Source organism: Durio zibethinus, chromosome 23 (genome assembly GCF_047325235.1).
Source record: "Durio zibethinus cultivar Kanyao isolate XHJ-2024 chromosome 23, ASM4732523v1, whole genome shotgun sequence".
NCBI classification, from domain to species: Eukaryota; Viridiplantae; Streptophyta; class Magnoliopsida; order Malvales; family Malvaceae; genus Durio; species Durio zibethinus.
The window spans coordinates 9,922,873-9,942,584 of NC_143184.1; the positions used below are offsets into that span (position 1 = coordinate 9,922,873).

General features: G+C 33.3%; 1 protein-coding gene across 7 annotated transcripts; it reads right to left on the bottom strand.

Annotated features, from left to right (window-relative positions):
- Positions 1-1,141: 1,141 nt before the first annotated feature.
- LOC111314588 (anaphase-promoting complex subunit) lies at positions 1,142-18,534 on the bottom strand. Of its 7 annotated transcripts, XR_016332278.1 has the most exons (21): positions 18,331-18,534; positions 18,010-18,169; positions 17,796-17,917; positions 16,936-17,182; positions 16,197-16,371; positions 16,027-16,105; positions 15,814-15,899; positions 14,981-15,107; positions 14,479-14,511; positions 14,131-14,379; positions 12,182-12,259; positions 11,826-12,088; positions 11,143-11,202; positions 10,949-11,016; positions 10,358-10,463; positions 10,125-10,266; positions 9,454-9,552; positions 4,873-5,137; positions 2,562-2,629; positions 1,472-1,843; positions 1,142-1,391 (listed from the first exon to the last, which is right to left on the bottom strand). XR_016332278.1 is itself a non-coding variant. In XM_022916085.2 (20 exons), the coding sequence occupies exons 1-20, from the start codon at positions 18,499-18,501 to the stop codon at positions 1,685-1,687; spliced, it is 2,757 nt and encodes a 918-aa protein (XP_022771820.2). In that variant the 5' UTR covers positions 18,502-18,534; the 3' UTR covers positions 1,142-1,684. The 7 variants fall into 7 exon arrangements, 3 of the variants coding, with proteins under 3 accessions (XP_022771820.2, XP_089608200.1, XP_022771821.2); XR_016332279.1 differs by lacking the exon at positions 9,454-9,552; XR_016332281.1 differs by having other exon boundaries at positions 1,142-1,843; positions 8,912-9,552.
- Positions 18,535-19,712: the final 1,178 nt, after the last annotated feature.

Consider the following 19,712-nt stretch of genomic DNA (forward strand, 5'->3'; position numbering starts at 1 on the left):
ATAATTGATTTTATTCACTCAAATTATCACGATAACAAATTCAATACTACTTTAACAAAATCAATGTCCACTTTATTAAGTTAATGATCACATCAAAAATTTTAACTGCAAAATATTAATAAAATTAGTGATTAAAGTAAAATTATCAAATCAAAATAATATAAAAATTAAACTTATATGAATTTCATTACAAAAATTAAATTTCAAAATTTGACAAAGTACACAGACCTCTGCTAAAATTTTGACCGTTTTAATTTTATGAAATTAAGTTATTGGCTTTTTCTTATTTACACGTAAAAATATTATCATTCTCAAGCTTGGCATTTTACCATCTAACATCCAACATTAAATGAAAGTTAAATACGTAGTTTATTTAGTTGGGAAGTGTAGTTGAAATATATATATATATATATATATTTTTTTTTTGTGAGTGGGTATTTTTATATTATATAGTTAAATGGACTTCAAACTTTTTGGCTTTTGATAAGAAATATTAACTTGTCGAATTAATATAATTTTGAATCTTTTGTGTATATAAAATTGTTTCTAACGTTTTATGGTTTTAATGTGTTTTTTTTTTAAATTTTTTTTTACATATTTTTTAACAAATTTATCATAATAATTAAAATGTTATAAGCATTCGTATTCATTCCATCAATTTATAGTTTTAAAATGAGGTGAAATAAATTGAATCTTTTGAGGAAAGAAAAAAGCAACCTATACAAAAAAAAAAAAAAGAATAAATATTATATTTGTAAAAATTCTTTAATTTAAAATAATTATTTTTAAACTTTAGCAAATAAAAAATTTATTAATTTATAATTTTAAGAATAAAAAACATTGGTGTTCCCTGTAACGAAGCAAGGGAGATTTTACTAGCAAATAAATATATCTTTACCTGCTTTCTAATTGGTAGGGGAAAATGATGGCAAGAGAGTTCGGCGAGATTCAACTCTCTTATTCTTTTAATTTTCAAATTAAAAATATAACATGCTAATGACATGATAAAAATACTATAAAATAGAAAATAAATTTAAAAAGTGCAAGACATAGGGAAATAAATTTTTAAATCACAATAATTCAAGCAAAAACTCCATATTACAGATAATTTATATGCCATAAAAGTATATGAATATTTGATTAATGATAAATCTATATGCCATAAAAGCACATGAATGAATATTAGATTAAGATAAATGCATGACATTTAGGATGTGTACCTCATTACTTTAATACCAAAAATAGTGATATCATGAAAACAACAATGCAACTAAATTCATGATTCCCATCTGGACTTTGTTGTATAATTTTAGAAGTAGCAAACATAATACCTTTCCTAAGCTTTTAAAGCTAATGGATTAAAACCAGTAATAGTACCGCCTTGATGATTCCTGAGAGTTCAAGTCTGAAGCAAATCAGCCAGTAATCAAATTGCATCGGTATAGTTGCTAAGATCTGTCCAAACAAATACCTGAAAAAATCTGTTTTCATGATATTGCTCCATGAATTTTCCCGGTCCGGTTAGCTATATTGCTTCTAGTTTGCAGAGTTTGTTCTAGAGGGACTGAAGCAATGCTGACCTTTTTGAGCTGTTAATTGGGATTTTGTAGTACCAGAAAATTTTTCATGCTCTATACAGATACTTCATACTCTCCTTTACAAGAATATGCAATTTCAACGGTCATTACGCGTTTGAGAGAGGATCTTCTGCGTCTTGAGGATTCTCAAGAGCCATAATATGATTCTTGAATGAAGCAGCAGCTTCTTCCCTCTTTTCTAGTTGCCCCAACTTGTCAAATACAATGGCCATCAAGTAGAAAGCTTCAGCTGCTAATTCATGACACTGGGCAACAAAAGCAAATTTTATTTCATTAGTAACATGGCAAAACTCAGTAATATACACAAAACTTAATATAAATAAGAATGCACTTATGAAAGCAGATGTAAGCAAACTTCATGAGAAAAGGTAAAACACAAAGCAATAAAGGATAAAAAAAAATGAATAAAGAATCTGATATATAAAATAGCTATTGTACCCATAATTGGTTAATCATGCATTAATCAGCAACTGAAAATGCTCGTGAAGAGGACACCAGAGATGGAGCCAATCTTTATATGATCAGATGAATACTAAACATAGATTCTTGTCCTTTTTTGTATGGAATCTTATGCCAATATTACATTTATTGGTCGACATGTAAATTAAGATATTGGTACAATGCTAAACTCTTAATTTTAGTGATCAAAATCATTGACAACCTCAAATACAAAAAAAATGTAATGGCTAAACTTAAGAGCAGCATATACTAAAAAATGTAGAAATGAAACATTTTGCTGTCTACATGTAAATTAAAGTATTGGTACAATGCTAAATTCTTAGTTTCAGTTATCATAATCTCTGACAGGCTCAAATACAAATACAAAAAAAAAAAAAAATGGAATGACTAAACTTAAGACCAGAATATCCTAAACATGAAGAAATAATGCTGAGCATTCCAAAAAAAGTCAATTGAGAGAGTGAGAAAGAGCATCTAGACATTTCTTATCAGAAGTCAACTAACCTCCAAAGCTTGCAACTCGTCTGAAGCTTGCCTTAAGGGGTCCAGCACGACCTCTGGATTGTCAGAAACTGATAAGGAAAGTCAACAGGTAAGTGCAGTGGGATTAAGTATGTAAAATTTCCAATTCAAACAAGCTTAAGAGGACATGAATAGAGAGAGAAAGAGAATGGAGGAAAAGGCAAAAAGAAAAAGATAAGGACAAATTCATCCTAATCCTCAAAATTGGGGTTATTACAAAAAAGAACTCCACCATTCAATTTCAAATCATTAAAAATGCTAATAATGAAGTTGTTGCAACATTGACCCTTTAACCACTCTGATGAGATGAATTAAAATTTGAGATTTGTACCATCACTTGATAAAAGTAAAAGTTTAACAGATATGAACATACCCCGCCATTGACTAATCCCATCTGGCCAGAAGCACTAGACCCATAGACCAGTGCCTTTAACAAGACTTTGACTTTTAGGCACCCTAAACCATAGAAGGTAATGAGTTGGAGAAATTACTGGTCTAGTAATCCCATCTTACCAGAGTTATCCACATCTTGTTCAACCATACAAGTCTTTGTAAGCATATTGAAGAAATCTCGGGAATAAAACTATTTTTTTCTTCTATTTTTTTCTTATTACAATGCTAGAATTGCATGACAATATATAGGATAAAGACTGAATATTCTCAGCCTTAAAACTCAAGATTTTTATTCATTAGAAACAGCTAATCAAATGAGTAATTTACTCTCTACACATAATGGGAAAATATCTAATGGATTTGGTATAATTACACAAATCACTTCTTATTCTAAAAATAAGAGACTTAACTAAAATAGATAAAGTCAATTAATCAAGTAATAATGAATATTAGATTTCCACACATATCATCCATTAAAATCCTAAGAAACATCCTCATTCTTACTGCCTTTACTGCCATCCTTTTCCATTATTAAACAACTTGTATTAAACCATTAATTTCCTTTTCATAGTTTCAAATTCTATTAAACAATCAACTGCATTTTTAGGTGCATTTTCTATGTTAATCAAACAACAATGAATTCCACTCATCTTACACTTGATAAAGCATCCCCTTTATGAGGGATTATTGTCTTGCTCTCAATCCTCAATAGTCCAATCTAGATTTAAATTCCAACATACCATGCTCTCCAATTATTCAACATAACTAGCATAAAGCATGGTAGGCAATAACCTTTATAGCCGCTGCTCTAATTCTAAAAGAACTTCCTCAATCTTCATTTTAATGAAAATCCAAACCAGGTTAATGAGAATGGTCAATCTCAGTTGCCTCTAAGCTTAAGTTAGTAGTTAAAACATAACTATATGGTTTTATATAGAAAGCTGTATCTTCAAACATAATGTATCATTATTCACCAAATTTAGCAGTCTGTTTTGATAAAATTAGAAAACTCAAAGCTAATCAAAATAATACAAATGGTGAGAGGTAAGTCAATTCCCACGCAGTTACTGACTTTTCAACTTCATTCTGGCATCCCTCATTCCTTCCTCTCCACTGAGTATTGACCTTTAACACTTTAAATTTTCTTGGCAAACATAACCTTAACAGTTTTTCTCTCTCTCTCTCTCTTTTTTTTTTTTTTTTTGAAGAAAAGGAACGAATTATGTAACCTATATCACCTTCAAACTTATTATGTATCTAAATCCACTTTGCATGAGACTACAATTAAGCATTGGACTTGAGCTGAAATTAGATGAGTTCTGAGCAAGACAAAGTTTAAAACATAAAAATATAGATCTCACAAATATTGATTAAACCTGAGAACAAAATTAAACATTAAAAGTAAACAAGACAAATAGTTGACAATCTAACAAGCTGTGATATACCTTTCCTACATCACAAATTTCTGTTTCCTTAGTATGTTTGGTAGGAGGGAACGAGGAAGGAAAGAAGGTGGAAGGAGAAACTAATTTCTTTCCACCCTTTGAGGGAAGAAAAATGAATGGATTTGCACCTTTGCCTTCCCTCCAAATTCAATCCTTCCAAATATGGGAGGACAACACATTCAACTTAAATTAACCATTTTATTTACAACTTCACCCCTAACCTCTTTCTTTCCCCCTATTTTCCATCCTTCATACCAAACACAACAAAGGAAAAAATAAATTTCTTTCCTCTCCTTTCCTTTTGCTTTCCTCACCTTTTCCCCTTCCCTCCATTTTCCTTCTTACACCAAACATATAAAAGAATAGTTAGGAGGAAAATAAAAATATAGGGAACTTGCTCTACATAAAAAAATTAGGTTGGGATATTGCAATATGGAGGAAAATAAAAATAATACCTGAGAAGCTGGGATCAGAGAGATAACATTTTGCTTCTGCAATATAGGCCCGAGCACAAAGTTCCAGACCTCCATGGCCAAGAATCATTGGAAAAGCGCCATGTATAAGAGTTAAAGCTGTCTTTGTATGATTGGATCCAAGTGAAAGCCATAACTCAGCCAGTGTAAGAGTTGCTGATGCTCTAAGAAGATCCAAGTTAAATGACTGACAATATGAGAGGCTCGCTAATGCATGTGGAAGGCCTACAACAGCATTTCCCGATTTCTAATGACACCAAAAAAAGCAATATCAACTTTTCGGCACTTTGAGATCTAGTCTATGATACAACAATCTTTTTTTCTTCCCTAATGTACTAGTATTGGACATATAGCAGAGATAATGATGGTACAAATCAATGTGCTGGTATATAGGGAAATATGATATTGTAAATAAATGCTTGTAGAAGATAGGGGTAGTACTTGTTAAGCACAAAATGACGGATACATGCTTAGGTAGTTTGGAGTTTGAAACAAAGACATAGAAATACCCCTTGACAAAGATGTGACATAAGGAGGAAGCCTATATTGGAAGAAAGTAAGACCAAATAATCAAAATGAATGAGCCAAGTTTAAGGTGGTTTGAATCTGTGAAACAAAGGCCTAGTGTAGAAATTTGATTCTCCTACATTACTGCAACTTCATTTCCTAATTTATTTTGAGAATATTTCTCATTTATTCTTCTAATTTAGTCAACTATTCTGATTGTCAAGTTTTTAGGGATTTGTTTCTATTTTAGAATAAAATAATTCTCCTTCCTTTTATTATTTTTTGTTTTTTTGTTTCATGTAAGTTGTTTCCTAATAAGGAACATCACTGTTCTTATTTATTTAGATGTACTCCTTCATTTTAGATAGAATAAGAAGAAATAAGGACAATTGTTTTTTTAAGTGTTCTACATGGTATCAGAGCAAGTCAGCCCAAACCATAATACTGTTGCCACACAAGTTTCCGTTATGGCTAGCAGGAATGAGAACTCTTCTTCTACAGAGGTATGGCATGAGGAAAGTCACAAAGAGATGATGTTCCAACAAACCCTTCAAAACAAGTCTGCAACCTTTGGAACTAGTTTATTAGCACGAAAAGGTTATTTCCTAAACACCTTAACTGTTCAATGGGGAAATACACAATCTTGGATTGTTGATTCAGGATCATCATATCACGACTGGAGATGCATCCTTATTCAACACATAGACCTTGCCATGATAGTTCTGTTGTAAAATGCATCTTCCTTGGTTATTCTCCAAACCAAAAGGGCTATAGGTGTTACTCACCCATCATAAAAAAATTCTATAACTCTACGGATGTCACTTTTTTTTAGAATCTTCCATACTACAGCAAGAATGATATTTAGGGGGAGAATACTACTTAGGAATATCAATTCTTAGCTGTTGACTTGCCAATTTCCCAACCAGCCCCTTCAAAACTTGATTCTCAACCTACCCAACCTATTAGCCATGTAGATTCCGAAACCCAACCTGTTCAGACAACTCTTGACCCTCCAAACCCTAAGGTTATGCAAGAAAAAACAAAAAAACTGATAGTCTACTCAAGGAAGCAAAAACCGCAGGAAGAAGTGGACAACTGTGCACAGCCTGGCACTAAAAATCAACCTGATTTGAGTCTCCAAGAACCTGAAACTAACACAGGTAATGTCCCTATTGAATCTGAAACTGAAACTTGTGAGCCAGCTAGTGACCTTGACATTCCTATTGCATTAAGAGAAGGTGTGAGATCATGCACCCGGTACCCTATATGCAAGTACATCTCATATGATAGGTGAAATCCAAACATTCGAGCCTTTACGACTAACCTTGACAATGTGCAAATTCCAAAAAATATTCACGAAGCCCTCAATGAATCAGATTGGAAGGCAGCAGTTTTTGAAGAAATCAAGGCACTAGAGAAGAATGGGACATTGGAAATTTCAGATTTGCCCAAAAGGAAATAGCCGGTTGGATGTAAGTGGATCTTCACAATAAAGCAAAATGTAGATGGAAGTATAAACAGGTTCAAAGCTAGACTTGTTGCAAAGGGGTTCACTCAATCTTTTGGGATAGACTATGAGGAGACATTTGCTTCGGTAGCCAAACTCAATTCAATTGGAGTTCTATTGTCACTAGCAACCAACTTGGTTTGGCCTCTCCACTGACTTGACATCAAGAATGCATTCTTAAATGGTGACTTGGAGGAGGATGTCTACATGGATATTCCTCCTAGTTTCAAAAGGCAAGACAACATGGGCAAAGTGTGCAAACTTCTGAAATCTTTGTATGGACTTAAATAGTCTCCTCGGGCTTGGTTTGAACGGTTGATCGAGGCAATGAAGAGGTATGGATTCCTTCAATGTCAATCTGACCATACTATATTTATTAAGTTCACTAATGAAGGAAAAAGAGTTATTCTTATTATTTATGTGGATGATATCATAATCACCGACGACCACAAGGAAGGAATAGATGATTTGAAGAAACTCATTGCCAAGGAGTTTGAAATAAAGGACTTGGGGTTCCTTAAATATTTTCTTAGGATGGAAGTGGCTTGGTCTAAGAATGGAATATCAATGTCTCAACGTAAGTATGTACTTGATTTACTCAAAGAAACCGAGATGATTGGATCCAAACCTACCAATACACCCATGGACTCAACTAATAAAATTGGAAGTGACAATGGAAGCTCTCTCACAGACAAATGGCAATACCAAAAACTAGTTGGGAAGCTTATTTACCTCTCCCACACATGACCTGATATTGGGTTTATAATAGGGATGGTGAGTAGATACATAAATAATCCAATCAAGAAGCATCTCAAGGCTGTTCATCACATCCTACAGTACTTAAAGAAGAGTCCTGGTGAAGGGCTATATTTTAAGAAGTCAATGGACAGGGCAGTGGAGGTGTACACAGATGTTGACTGGGCTGGATCAGTAACAGATAGTCCACTACTGGATATTGCACTTATGTTTGGGGCAATTTGGTCACTTGGAGAAGTAAAAAGCAGGCTGTTGTAGCTAGGAGCAATGCTGAGGCCGAGTTTAGAGCAATGTCCCATGGTATTTGAGTAGGAATTTGGCTAATGAGATTACTTGGAGAATTAAAAGTTCAGACTGTGACATCTATGACACTATTTTGTGACAATAAGGCTGCTATAAGTATTGCCAAAAATCTTATTTATCATGATAGGACCAAGCACATAGAGTTGGACCAACAATTCATAAAGGAAAAGATAGAAAATGGGTCAGTCAAATTGGCCTATATCCTTACAAGTTCATAAATTGCGGATATTTTGACTAAAACTCTTCCTGGAAGCAATTTTGATGGATTGAAATCCAAATTGAGTATGATTAACCATTCATAACCCAGCTTGAGGGGAAGTGTAGAAATCTAATTCTTCTACATTACTACAGCTTGATTTCCTAATTTATTTTGGGAATATTTCTCATTTATTTTTCTGATTTAATCAACTATTTTGATTGTCAAGTTTTTAGGAATTTGTTTCTATTTTAGAATAGAATAATTCTCCTTCCTTTTATTATTTTTTGTTTTTTTTTTTGTTTCATGCAAGTATCCTAATAAGGAACTTCACTGTTCCTATTTATTTAGATGTGCTCCTTCATTCTCGATAGAATAAGAAGAAATAAGGACAACTGTTCTTTAAGAGTACTACACAGAAATGCCCCTAGACAAAATTGCAACTTAAGGAGGATGCCTATGTCACAAGAAAGAAGAAAATACCAAAATAACTGTGGGTTGAAACAATTAGAAAGAACCATATTTTGACTGATCTTACTCAACATAAATACCAAATAAATCACAATGATGCAATCTGACTCATGATCCCATCTCCCACAGCAGGAGACTGCTTTGTTTGTTGCTTCATATTGCAGGAAAAACCACAAAAGGCGAGGTGGAAAAACTGACCTTGTTTTTTACTAGTTTTGCTTAGGAAGCAATATGTAGTCCAAAACAAAGCAGAATAATGTAGCATGGCCAATGTAACTGACCCCATATAATGGCTACAGGCTTTTTGTCGTTTGTGGTAGTGGTTGCCACATTAGGTACCTTCAACTGAAAGTTGTAAGAGGGTATGGTCTGGTCCTCCAAATATAAGGAAATACAAACAACCAACCTCAACGTGTCCATGTCCAGCACTCAACCAAGAATGAGTCAACAGAGAATTTTATCAACTTCAGTTAATTTCGATAGGAAAGAAAAAAATTTTACACTAACAAGTTTATTCCTTTCAAGAAATTCATTGTGGCATTTGTGGGGTGCCCATTAAGATTCCTTAGCCCCACAGTGTTTAGTGACCTTAATGCACAAGCCATTAAAATATCATTAGTACAATTTATATCTTACCCCCACCCCCCAACCCGTTCCTTCTTTGGTAAGGAAAGAGACTTAGGTAGTCTTCATGAACAGTAGGTCTAAAATAATTTCATGCAATATAGTAATATGTTATAATAGAACTATAGATAGCTAAATTTAAATTTAGCTATTTTCCAACTCCAATTGCATAGTATAGCTATCCAAAGCATAATCATACCAAGTGAATTTCAGCAAGAAGAAGAAGAACAGTTGCACTTTCAACTTGCAGATTGAATTTGTAACACATGCAAAAGAGGGAGTGTGCCACAGCTGCTGCCTTTACAGATCATCGAAAATAAATAGGGAATTCAGAAAACAGTAAAAATATATGTTAATATTAGAAATAAAGCAATCGATGAATGGCTACAAAACTTAATAACACCAAAATCAGAAAAACTTTCCAATAATCACATGAGTTTAAGGAACACATCAAAATTGATCAGTTTCATTGATCATAGTTAATAGTGTATTGGTAGCCTCTACCCTTGCTGACAACCTAAGTTGCCAAATTCTTGATAAATACTCACTGAAATCTCTGATACTCATAGTCAAGATTTTCCATTCCACATTATTAACTCACTAGTTCTCAAAAAGTTGCATGTTTTCTCGGATGCATAACAATTGAATGAAAATTTCTGTAAGGACTAACATACATCAAAAAGCCCAATGCAAACATAAATACATAAGAAAGCCCAGGAAACATCTTCAGTTTGCCCCTCCTTTCATATTTACAGCAAATGTTAACCAAGGAACTATTTCAAATTGCAGTATAATTCATCTCTAACTTGCATTTGGAAATAGAAAAAGTCAGCTCCAGACAAGAATGTGGCATGCATAACAAGCACAAACCTGGCTAAACTGCTTTGCGGCAAGCAATGTACGAGCATGGCGAAGGCTTGCCTCTATCTTCAGCTCCATGTCCACAGCAGTGACAGAAGATGCCAAAACACCAAGCTCATCACATACTTGTTGGGCAAGCTTGAGATGTCCTCTAGTTACCATTAGAAAATTATAATCAATTTAAAACTTACAATAAATATGAGAAGAGTATTGCATCTATAAATTTCAGTATGTAACCTTACCGATGTAATGCGCGCTCATGGAGCAGCTGTAACTTCAATATCAATATCCGTGATTTGGACACAGATAAAAACTTCTCTTCCGCAATTTTAAGAGCAGAAAAGGCCTCTAGATTGAAATAGCAACAAAAAGTTATAAAAAAAATTTGATAGCAGAAATGCAGTGAAAACAAGACAGATATGCATCTACATTTTAGGTATTGGCAAGAAGCAGTTCTATTAGAGCATGAGCATTTCAGCCAAATTCAAATAATCAGATAGATAAATTCACTTCATTCTCTCTAATTATTTCACATCCTTGATGAATGTCTCAGTGACCACATGAACATGAGACAGAATCTGGATGCCATCTTCACGATGTATTCTGCCCAAAGTTTTACTATCTAGAACCAGATATGTAACTAATATTTCAAGTTGCAAACATAAATAAGGAGATAGTCTCCATTTTAATAAAACTGAAACCAAATATATAGACATCATCACTTCAAAAGAAAAAAAATAAATCCTAACCTGTTTTAACCAGAAAAAAGAGAAAGAAAAAGAAATTAACAGCAGGGATGCAATGCCAATGGTAATTCAAACATTTGGACTGACCTTCATAACCTTTAAATACTGCCAGATGTTGAATAAGCTTCACATGTACCAATGCTGCATCAGATGAACTGGGATGTCCAACAATGGTAAACCTCAAGTTACGAGAGACTCAGATGGATAAAGCATAAACTAATCTGGTGAAATAGAAATATAGAGTAAATTGAAAAAACTAGATTGGTTTGCATGACTATTACCTTGAAGCATCAGCAAAGCAAGTTGCATAAACCAAAGCATTAACTCGAGCAAGTGGGGCACTGGCAAGAGTAGACAAGAAAAAGAAGAAAAACTCCAAAAAATCAATTTTAATATGATTATTCAGAGCTAGAACAGGAATTAAACACACAACCGGATAAGTGAAATATGAGTCTTCCTGCTTTAGCCAATTGCAGCAACAAATGATAGAGTCATGTTACATCCCATGTTCACAAGATGCAAAAAGAGTGGAGGTGGGAACCGTAAAGAGGTAATAAAACAAATAAAATGGTGAAAGAATGAATAGCGGTGAGGGTAGTAAATGCAAAGAGCAAATTCCTAGTTCTACTGATCTTGCCATAAGAAGAGACAAGAGGAAGAAAAGACAAGTGAGGAAGGGAGAATTGATAAGTTTGATGTTTACTCATGAAACACCAAGGCACCCGAAGGTACATGCTAGCATTGAGAAACAAATGATGGTATTACCAAAAGGACCCGGAGCTTACATCACCAAGTCAACCTCCAACTTGCAGACTAAAACTATCACTATTCACATTTTAAAATATGAATCCCTTGATGTAGATTACTTGGAAAGAAAGTCACCATAGAAGAATGACAATTCAAAGCTGTATGATCTCAAATTGCAACAAACAAAAAAATGTAACAAGTGCTTTTTAAATGTCACCTTCCATATATCTCCCATGCAGTGGCACGATGTAGATATGAAGAACCTACTAACTGCAGAACAGATCCAGGAATTGAACTTGGTTGTGTACAAAATAGGAAAGGATTAGAATTGTCCCTAGAACTATTATCTTGAGACAGCACTAATGAACCCATGGGCTTTTGCAAGTTCTTAAGCCATGCTGTACTAAAAGCACCGTCTGTAGTCATTGTAGAGCCTTCGCAACAAAATTCACTGATTAAGTGATAACCTAACCTTAATTCCTGCAAAGATCATACATGATAAGAAATAAAATGAAATCACAGAAGTCCTCATATATACAAGCAAAAGCATGGCCATAAACAAAACCACATTACCTTGCAAACAGTAACTGGGCATGTCCTAAGCTTCATGGAAGTCTTGGGACCAAATGACAGCAGAGGCCTCTGCACATGCTGCAAGTGATAATAAGAAGGTTAAATATTTATAAAACAATAAAAAGATTAAAGGAATAACAGATTTAGAAATTGAAGGACAAAAAAAAAAAAAAGAAAAGAAAAAGCGCTCACTCTATTTATCACAGATTTCATTAACCTTACAAGAACCAAGAATGTAAGTTCCTTTTCAGCCACATCTTAAAAGATATCTTCAAGACTTCATTACGAAACATGACACGATGATAATCAGAGAACCAAAGCTATACAAAAATGGAAGATTAGGGTGGTATTAAGGCTGAAAACTTTCTCTTTGCTGTATGAAATCTAGCTGCTTGTTGTATTTTAACAGTAAAAAACTTGGTTAAAAGGTACTTTCTGAACTCCTGGTTACACCTGCCTCTAGCTTAGTGAGCATTTGTGTGTATATATATTCGAGTTCTTGTATGTTTTAGATTTTAGGAACTTCTTTTCTTCTTCTAGTACTTTCCTTTCTTTTTGAAGTTCTTATAATGCATACTTTTGGCATTTTTGAATGCTCACTACTTATGAGCTATGAGAGAGAGACAGAGAAAGAGAATCAAGTCACAAATATTTTTTCCAACATTTTCATGCCAAAACACATTCTTCCAAGGAATCAAATTAGAATTGGTTGATGGTAACATTCATTATGAATATTCCCCAAAAAAATACAAATTAAAGCATTACAAACTTTGAACCTATGATATTAGAAGAAAAGAACTTTTAAAGCATCAATAATCATTCTAATGCTACAGAATAAGGGATAATGTGTTTATAAAATGAGAAAAGAAAAGAAATTTAAAACTTTGTAAATGCCCCATCATAAAAGCTACATGCATCAATGCTATCTTCCATACAGCTTATCAGTTTGTATATGCACAAGCCTGTTTGTGTGCACGAATATCTCCTTCACATCATTGTCCCAACCAAAGCTTTAGACTATTGCCTTTCAATTTACCATTCTAAAGTCTAATTATCAACATAAGTGAAAATCAGTTGTACCAAACTAATTCAACTGATGCCACGCACATGCAGCTCATTTGAAACTATAACTCAAGCTCACTTGAGCATGAGAAACCAAAACATATTTCCATGCAAATCCAGAATAAAGAAATGTGATTGTTTTGGATTCACACCATAAGTTGGAAATACTGAGATACTGATAAAGGTTTAAAGAACTGAAGATAACAAAACAGTTCTACCATGAATACTGAACTTCCAAATTCACTCTGTCCTAAACTCATGAAGGATTCTATAAGCAGTTCCCAACAAATATAAGATTTTTATTTTACCAAATATTCTTCATTTCCTTACAGGAAATACATGAGCACAGTACCACAAGAAAACTTCGTATAGCTACACGTTTTATTAAAATATTCTTCATTGTCAACCAGCAAAATTGCAGATACAGATGTCATCCTCATTCCAAGGGAGAGGTTTATATGGACCTGGTTAGAGGCTTCTGAAAGCAACACTTGGAAGATGGGTAATCAAGAAATACACTTAATATGTTTAAATAAAGTTGCTGCTCTCAAGCCTTGAACAAATGCTCTAGCACTTGACCTAAAAAACCCTCTACTTTTGCAAATTTATGTGCAAGAATATTTCCGTTTGTAGGAACAGTTCACTAAAAATAGAATTTTTTTTCATATACAAAGAATATTCTGGATATAGAGCAGTTCATATAAAGAGACACAATCACAGCTAGAAAGAGTTAGATGCAGCAAAACTCATTACTAAGAAGATAGTTCTATTTCAACCAAGGGCGATATGAATGACCAAAATGCATCAGCTATAATGAGAGGGAGGGAGGGGAGGGTCAAATCAAGTTGTAAATGAAATTTTGCTTAAGCATAGATAACCATTCTTACCGTCAAATTGAATTTAGCCATTGCCAGATGATTGGCAGCTACCAATTGCTTCAATTTTAAACTCTCTGCTCTCTTTAGAGATCCTTTCAAGAGAACAAACAGTTGTTGCTGAACAGACAATGAAGTGCCTACACTGGTCATAGGAGAGAATGGTGATCCAAGTATTCCACTGGTAGTTGAGAAACCAATCTCAGACAACAAGTTGCAGATAGCTGCTAAGGTGTATGCCAGACAAGTATCATTGCTGTGCTGCAAAATTCAAAATCATGGGGCCTAATATTATGAAAAGTAATTGAAATATATGACAGATTAACAGTCAAAACCATCAGGCTGATAGAATGAAATTACCTGTTGGGAGACACGAACAGCTTCAGTAAGGACCTGAAAATCATCACAGAACAGTCACCATATCAAAACAAATATGGCAAGAAAGTTAGCTTCCAGTGAGCCCGTCATTAAAACTGGGCTGAGTTTGAGGTTCGGGCAAGTTGGGCAATGGTTTTCACATATAAGCTCAGGACATGAAACACTTGCCAAATACAGGCATCTCAACACATACATCAACTGAGCTCAGTCAATAAAAAGCAAGAGCACCAGGAGCTCTGACTGGCCCAGGCCTAGAGACTCATTAAGCAGCATATGGAGACAGCCTAAGACTAGGCATTGTCGATTTAGGATAAAAATCTTTGATAGAACTCAGTCCAGCCCAAAAAATCAGGACACATGGGCAAGCCTTAGTCATCTCAGCCCAATTGACAGTCCTACTTGCCACAACTATTGTTTCATAATTGCCAGTTTATGTGCAAATCTAGGCATATCATAGGAGAAAAAGTCTTGCTCTCATGCTTACCTCCAAAGCTTGCTTGGGATGCCCAAAGTGAAAGTGCATCATCCCCAAACATAACAGAGCAATCTCATATCTTCCGAAACTATTGCAACCAGCAGGAGGAACAAAATCAAATCCCTCAGTTCCTGCACTATTGAGCCAAAATTTATCAGAATGGTTCATTTCTGGCAAATACCTTCTTCCATGAATATCTTTCACCCAAGACTACATTTGGAAGGCAAGAGAATAATAAAATAAGTCAAAACAGATACATATTCACATATATATAGGGACCATACCAATATTGGCGGATACTCACGTGGCACCCTAAATAGGGTTCAATATTTAAGAAGAATAACCTATACCAACTCTTAAAACATTTTAGAACATCCAAGAATGCTATTGCTTATGCAACCCCATTCAAAAAATATATATATGAATGTCAAATATGGCTATCATATGAATTTGTATGAGTTTGGCTATCCCTCAATCAAAAGCCCTGATAAGCCCATAGATGCTACCACCTCCTAAGGAAACAGGACTCTGCATCCTATTCCCATATGAAAATCGAAAGATGTTAATTTGTACAAGAAGCTCCAATATTTATGTACACAACTTACTATAACACAGTCCTAAGATGCTTCATAATCATGAGTCATTGCAAGTAACAGAACCAGTTTTTGAGTAAGACACCGAACACATCCAAGATAAATTAATCACATTGACAATACATGGATGCCAAAAACTGGTAAAAAAAATAAATAATTTAATTGATAAAAAAAAAAGAAAAAAGAAAGTCCATAGAGCAATACAATCATATACAAATAGGCAAAAAAGTTAAAAAGTTTCCAAGTCACCTGTAATCAAAATAACGATGAAGATTCTCCAATGCAGAAAAATAGTCATCATGATAAAGACTATTCAAGTAACGCAAAAAGTGAACCTGCATCAATAAAAGAGAGGCAAAAGTGATTAGTGTCAGAGCTTAAGTAATGCAAGTCACACTACCAACAAAAAGCAAGAGGAAGAAAGAGAGAGCAGGTAGAACTTAATTAACCAAGTCAACCTACACGATGGAGCTCAGGGGCCAACTTCTGAAGCTGCCTTAGAGTCAGTTCAAAGGCATTCAAAGTGAAAGAACTGCCATCCCTGCCACAGAATGATGTGTAATTTAGTTCAATTTAATTAGCATTTCCAAAGTCGAAAATGAAAGATGGTAAAATGTCAATAACTGGCCTACTTTTCAATTGCATCAGCTTGCTCCATTAAGTAACCTTGTATTTGCCAATTGGTGCGCAAAAATACCCCACCATTGAGGTCAACATCTCTCAATAAATCACCAGAAGAGGAATATGAAGAAGATTCTCTGCCTTTGTCATTGTGTTCTGATTTAGGATCAGCAAAAACCTCAATATCTGCATGTTAATTTCGAAACTGATAAGCAACAGACCAATACAATGGTACAGATTTAAAATAAAAGCACCACAATAACTTTACAATCATTCAATTTTGATAAATAAAACAAAACTTTTCAAAACCATAAACTCCAGTTTAGGACACGTTAACTAAAAGAAAAAGTTTAGGCAACAGAACAGAAACCTAATTATGTGCCTATTAAGGCGATGAGGAGAAGGACAATTAAAAACAAAGTAGCGTCAACCACAAGAAATAAGAGTATCTTCATATTGATGCAGAGTGCATTTTGCATTATTAATGAGCTTGCCACGGTTAAACACCACCCAAACAAAGATCCCTTGTGTTTTACTTTAAGAATGATGAAAGTATTGTGGACTCAACAAATAGATATATTGGCTTCTGCCGTATAGTTGTTGTGATACAACATATCGTTTTAGCAGTATGTCAATCAAAAATTGCACTAAAATCCTACCATTATTGCAAATATAACCATTAGTCCCCTTTCAAGCAGCAGACAGTAATAACTAACAAACATAAAAACAATCTTACTAGAATGAAACTACCTTCAACCAATGTCGACAGTTCCTTTGGAAGATGAAGATGAAAAGAAACTCGTTCAGTCGCTCTTTTCCTTGCTTCCATTTCTTCATTTATTTTTTTAAAAACAAGATTGAGATCCATGTTCTCATACTCAGACAAAGATTCCAAGTCATTACCAGAATCGTCTAACCGACGCAATTCATACGATGAACAACTTGAAATTGCTTCTTTACAATAGATCCCTATATTTGTCAAAAGATGGCAAATACCCTGCATTACATGACAAAAGTTAGTGGATACAACATAGTCTATGCTTAAACAAGAATCCATCACATTGTACATTTAACCTTCAATTTACACCAAAAAGAATAATGATGAGACAAATTAACTGAAGCCAACAACCGTGTAGTCTGTTGGTAGAGTGTTGGACTCTTAGTTCCAGTGACCAGAGCTTAAATCCTAGCAGCCTCAAGTATCAAAAAAGAAAAACTAACTAAAAAATGAAATTATGAATGCTTAGAAAAAAAGCATGGAACAGGTATTTATAACATTTAGGTATAATGCATACAAACTTCAACAGTGAACAATATAACTAAATTCAACAGCAGTGACCACAATGTTAAATAAATTGCCAACCTTTTAATTGTTTTATAAACATATGCATTCATCATCAATATCAAGATATAGAATGACAGATTTCTACTTCAATGGCCAATGCAAAGCCCGTACCATGATAACAAAGATTACTCTATCTCTATAGTGATTCTTGTATCACAATTTCATGTGTACCTTAAACACAGCAAACAAATGATGATTCTGAAAAAAGCAAAGAATCGCAATTCAAAACATGATATTTACAGCTTATGAGGCAAGATAGAAATACCTCAAAAGTTAAAAGGTTGAAAGCAAGAATGCAACGGCGAAGAAACATCCCCAAGTTACTGTTTGGGTCCAAAATAACCTGATCATCTTCCATAACTCCAGAATCAGGTCCCCCAAGTACTCCTACAAAAACAAAACAGTAATAAAATTAATAACAGAAAAAATAAGAAGATGATAAAACAATTAAAACAAAAATTAAAGAAAAAAAAACCGACCTCGCATATCATTAAAGAAATTGAACAAATCATCAGGCGATGATAAAGACGATAGTCGACTAGTTAAATGATCAGTTAACCAATGATCCAATAAACCACCGATCTCCCTCAATTGGCTTATGAGTTGCTCTAATTTTGGCTCCAAAATGTCATCACATGACTCCAACATCGAAAATTGACACCGCAAACATCAAATACTACTTTATTTTTTAATTCCCAAAGGAAAAATAATAATAATAGAAATAAATGTATTTAGATTAAAAAAAAAAAAAAAGCGAGCACTACTTTCGAACAAAAAAAAGGGGGAAACGTTAGAAATACCTTAGTAAGAGCTAACAAATATAAGCCGAGGCGGTTGTGCTGAGAAACGGAGGAGAAAGGGAAAGGTATGGAGATTTGAGAAGGAGAAGCGTAGATCTGAACTAAAACACAGACGGAAACTTTATGTGGAGTTATGGCAAAGGCACCCGGCGCTTTCAATACCCCCGCCATTTCTTTCTTTGCTGATCTTTTTCTCGATAATACACTTGAGGACTTCGGCTAACCAGTGAAGATAACTGAGTGAGTGAGTTTTTTCTGAGGTTTTTTTTTTTTTTTTTTTTAATCCGATAGACCAATTATCTACTGAAGTAATTTGGCATTGGGGTTTCAAAAAAGTGCCGCCTAAAGTTAAGAATTATCACAACTTCATAATTTATTTTTTAGTTAATGTATGATTTTGCCCCTCAACTAAATTATTTTTCATGATTTGCAACTTACAATAAAAATGTATATTTAATTATGCGAATTTTATTTTTATCAAATATTTTATTTCTCACACTAATTTGGTTAACATTAAATTTAAGTAGCTAAAAAACAAGTAATAATTATTTAATATTTGTCACGTTAAATTTTGACTAATAATATTAATTATCGATGCAAAATATTTAATAAAAATAAAATTTAAATATCTAAATGTTTAATAATTAATTTTTTATAAATATTAAATTATTAAAAGTAATATAATTTAGGAGTTAACTTATATATTTAGTCCTTTAATTTTTGGCTTAGGGACTTCACTTGAACGAGTTAATTTATTTTCGTGGTTTTTTTTACTTTCAATCTCACTAGCTATTAATTTTTTATTTTTTAGATACTTGAATTAGTTTTTAGCTCAATTAGATTGTTTGTTACGGTAACCTAAGTAAAAGTGTTTATAAGTACTAATATTTATTGGTTCGAATAATATAAATTTTGATTTTTTTAAAAATAAAATTTTAGTTTTGAATATTATGAAAAAAAAATTAAAACAATTTATCTCTAAAATTCAATTTGATTTAACTTCGAATTAATAAAAATTTAAAATAATTTTCAAACATCGTAAATTAAAAAAAAAATGTTCATAAGTTAGATTGTTTTTCACTTTTAAAAATTTGTTTGATGGTCAATTGATATATTTAATTATTAAAATATTAAAAATTATATATTATTATTTTTAAATATATTTTAACATTAAAATTAATTAAATAAAATCAATTTTCAATCAACCATATTCAAAGGCTCATTGTCATCCAATTAAATTTTATTTATGAGAAAACAAAAAATATGAAGAACAAAGTTTTAGAATTCCACGAGTTCAAAACAAAATCTAAAGAGACAAGACATCCAAGAAATCAATCTTTAAATTTTGAGAAAAATCTTCAATTTAATAACAAGTCATCGAA

Bases quoted from the DNA above. Each gene is read 5' to 3' on its own strand.
- LOC111314588 (XM_022916085.2), bottom strand. From the start codon at position 18,501: ATGGCGGGGGTATTGAAAGCGCCGGGTGCCTTTGCCATAACTCCACAT. The intron at 16,106-16,196 runs GTAGGCCAGTTA...ATTCTGTGGCAG, and splicing joins CAAGCTGATGCAATTGAAAA to GGATGGCAGTTCTTTCACTT. The intron at 12,260-14,130 runs GTAAGAATGGTT...TATCACTTGCAG, and splicing joins TGGCTAAATTCAATTTGACG to CATGTGCAGAGGCCTCTGCT.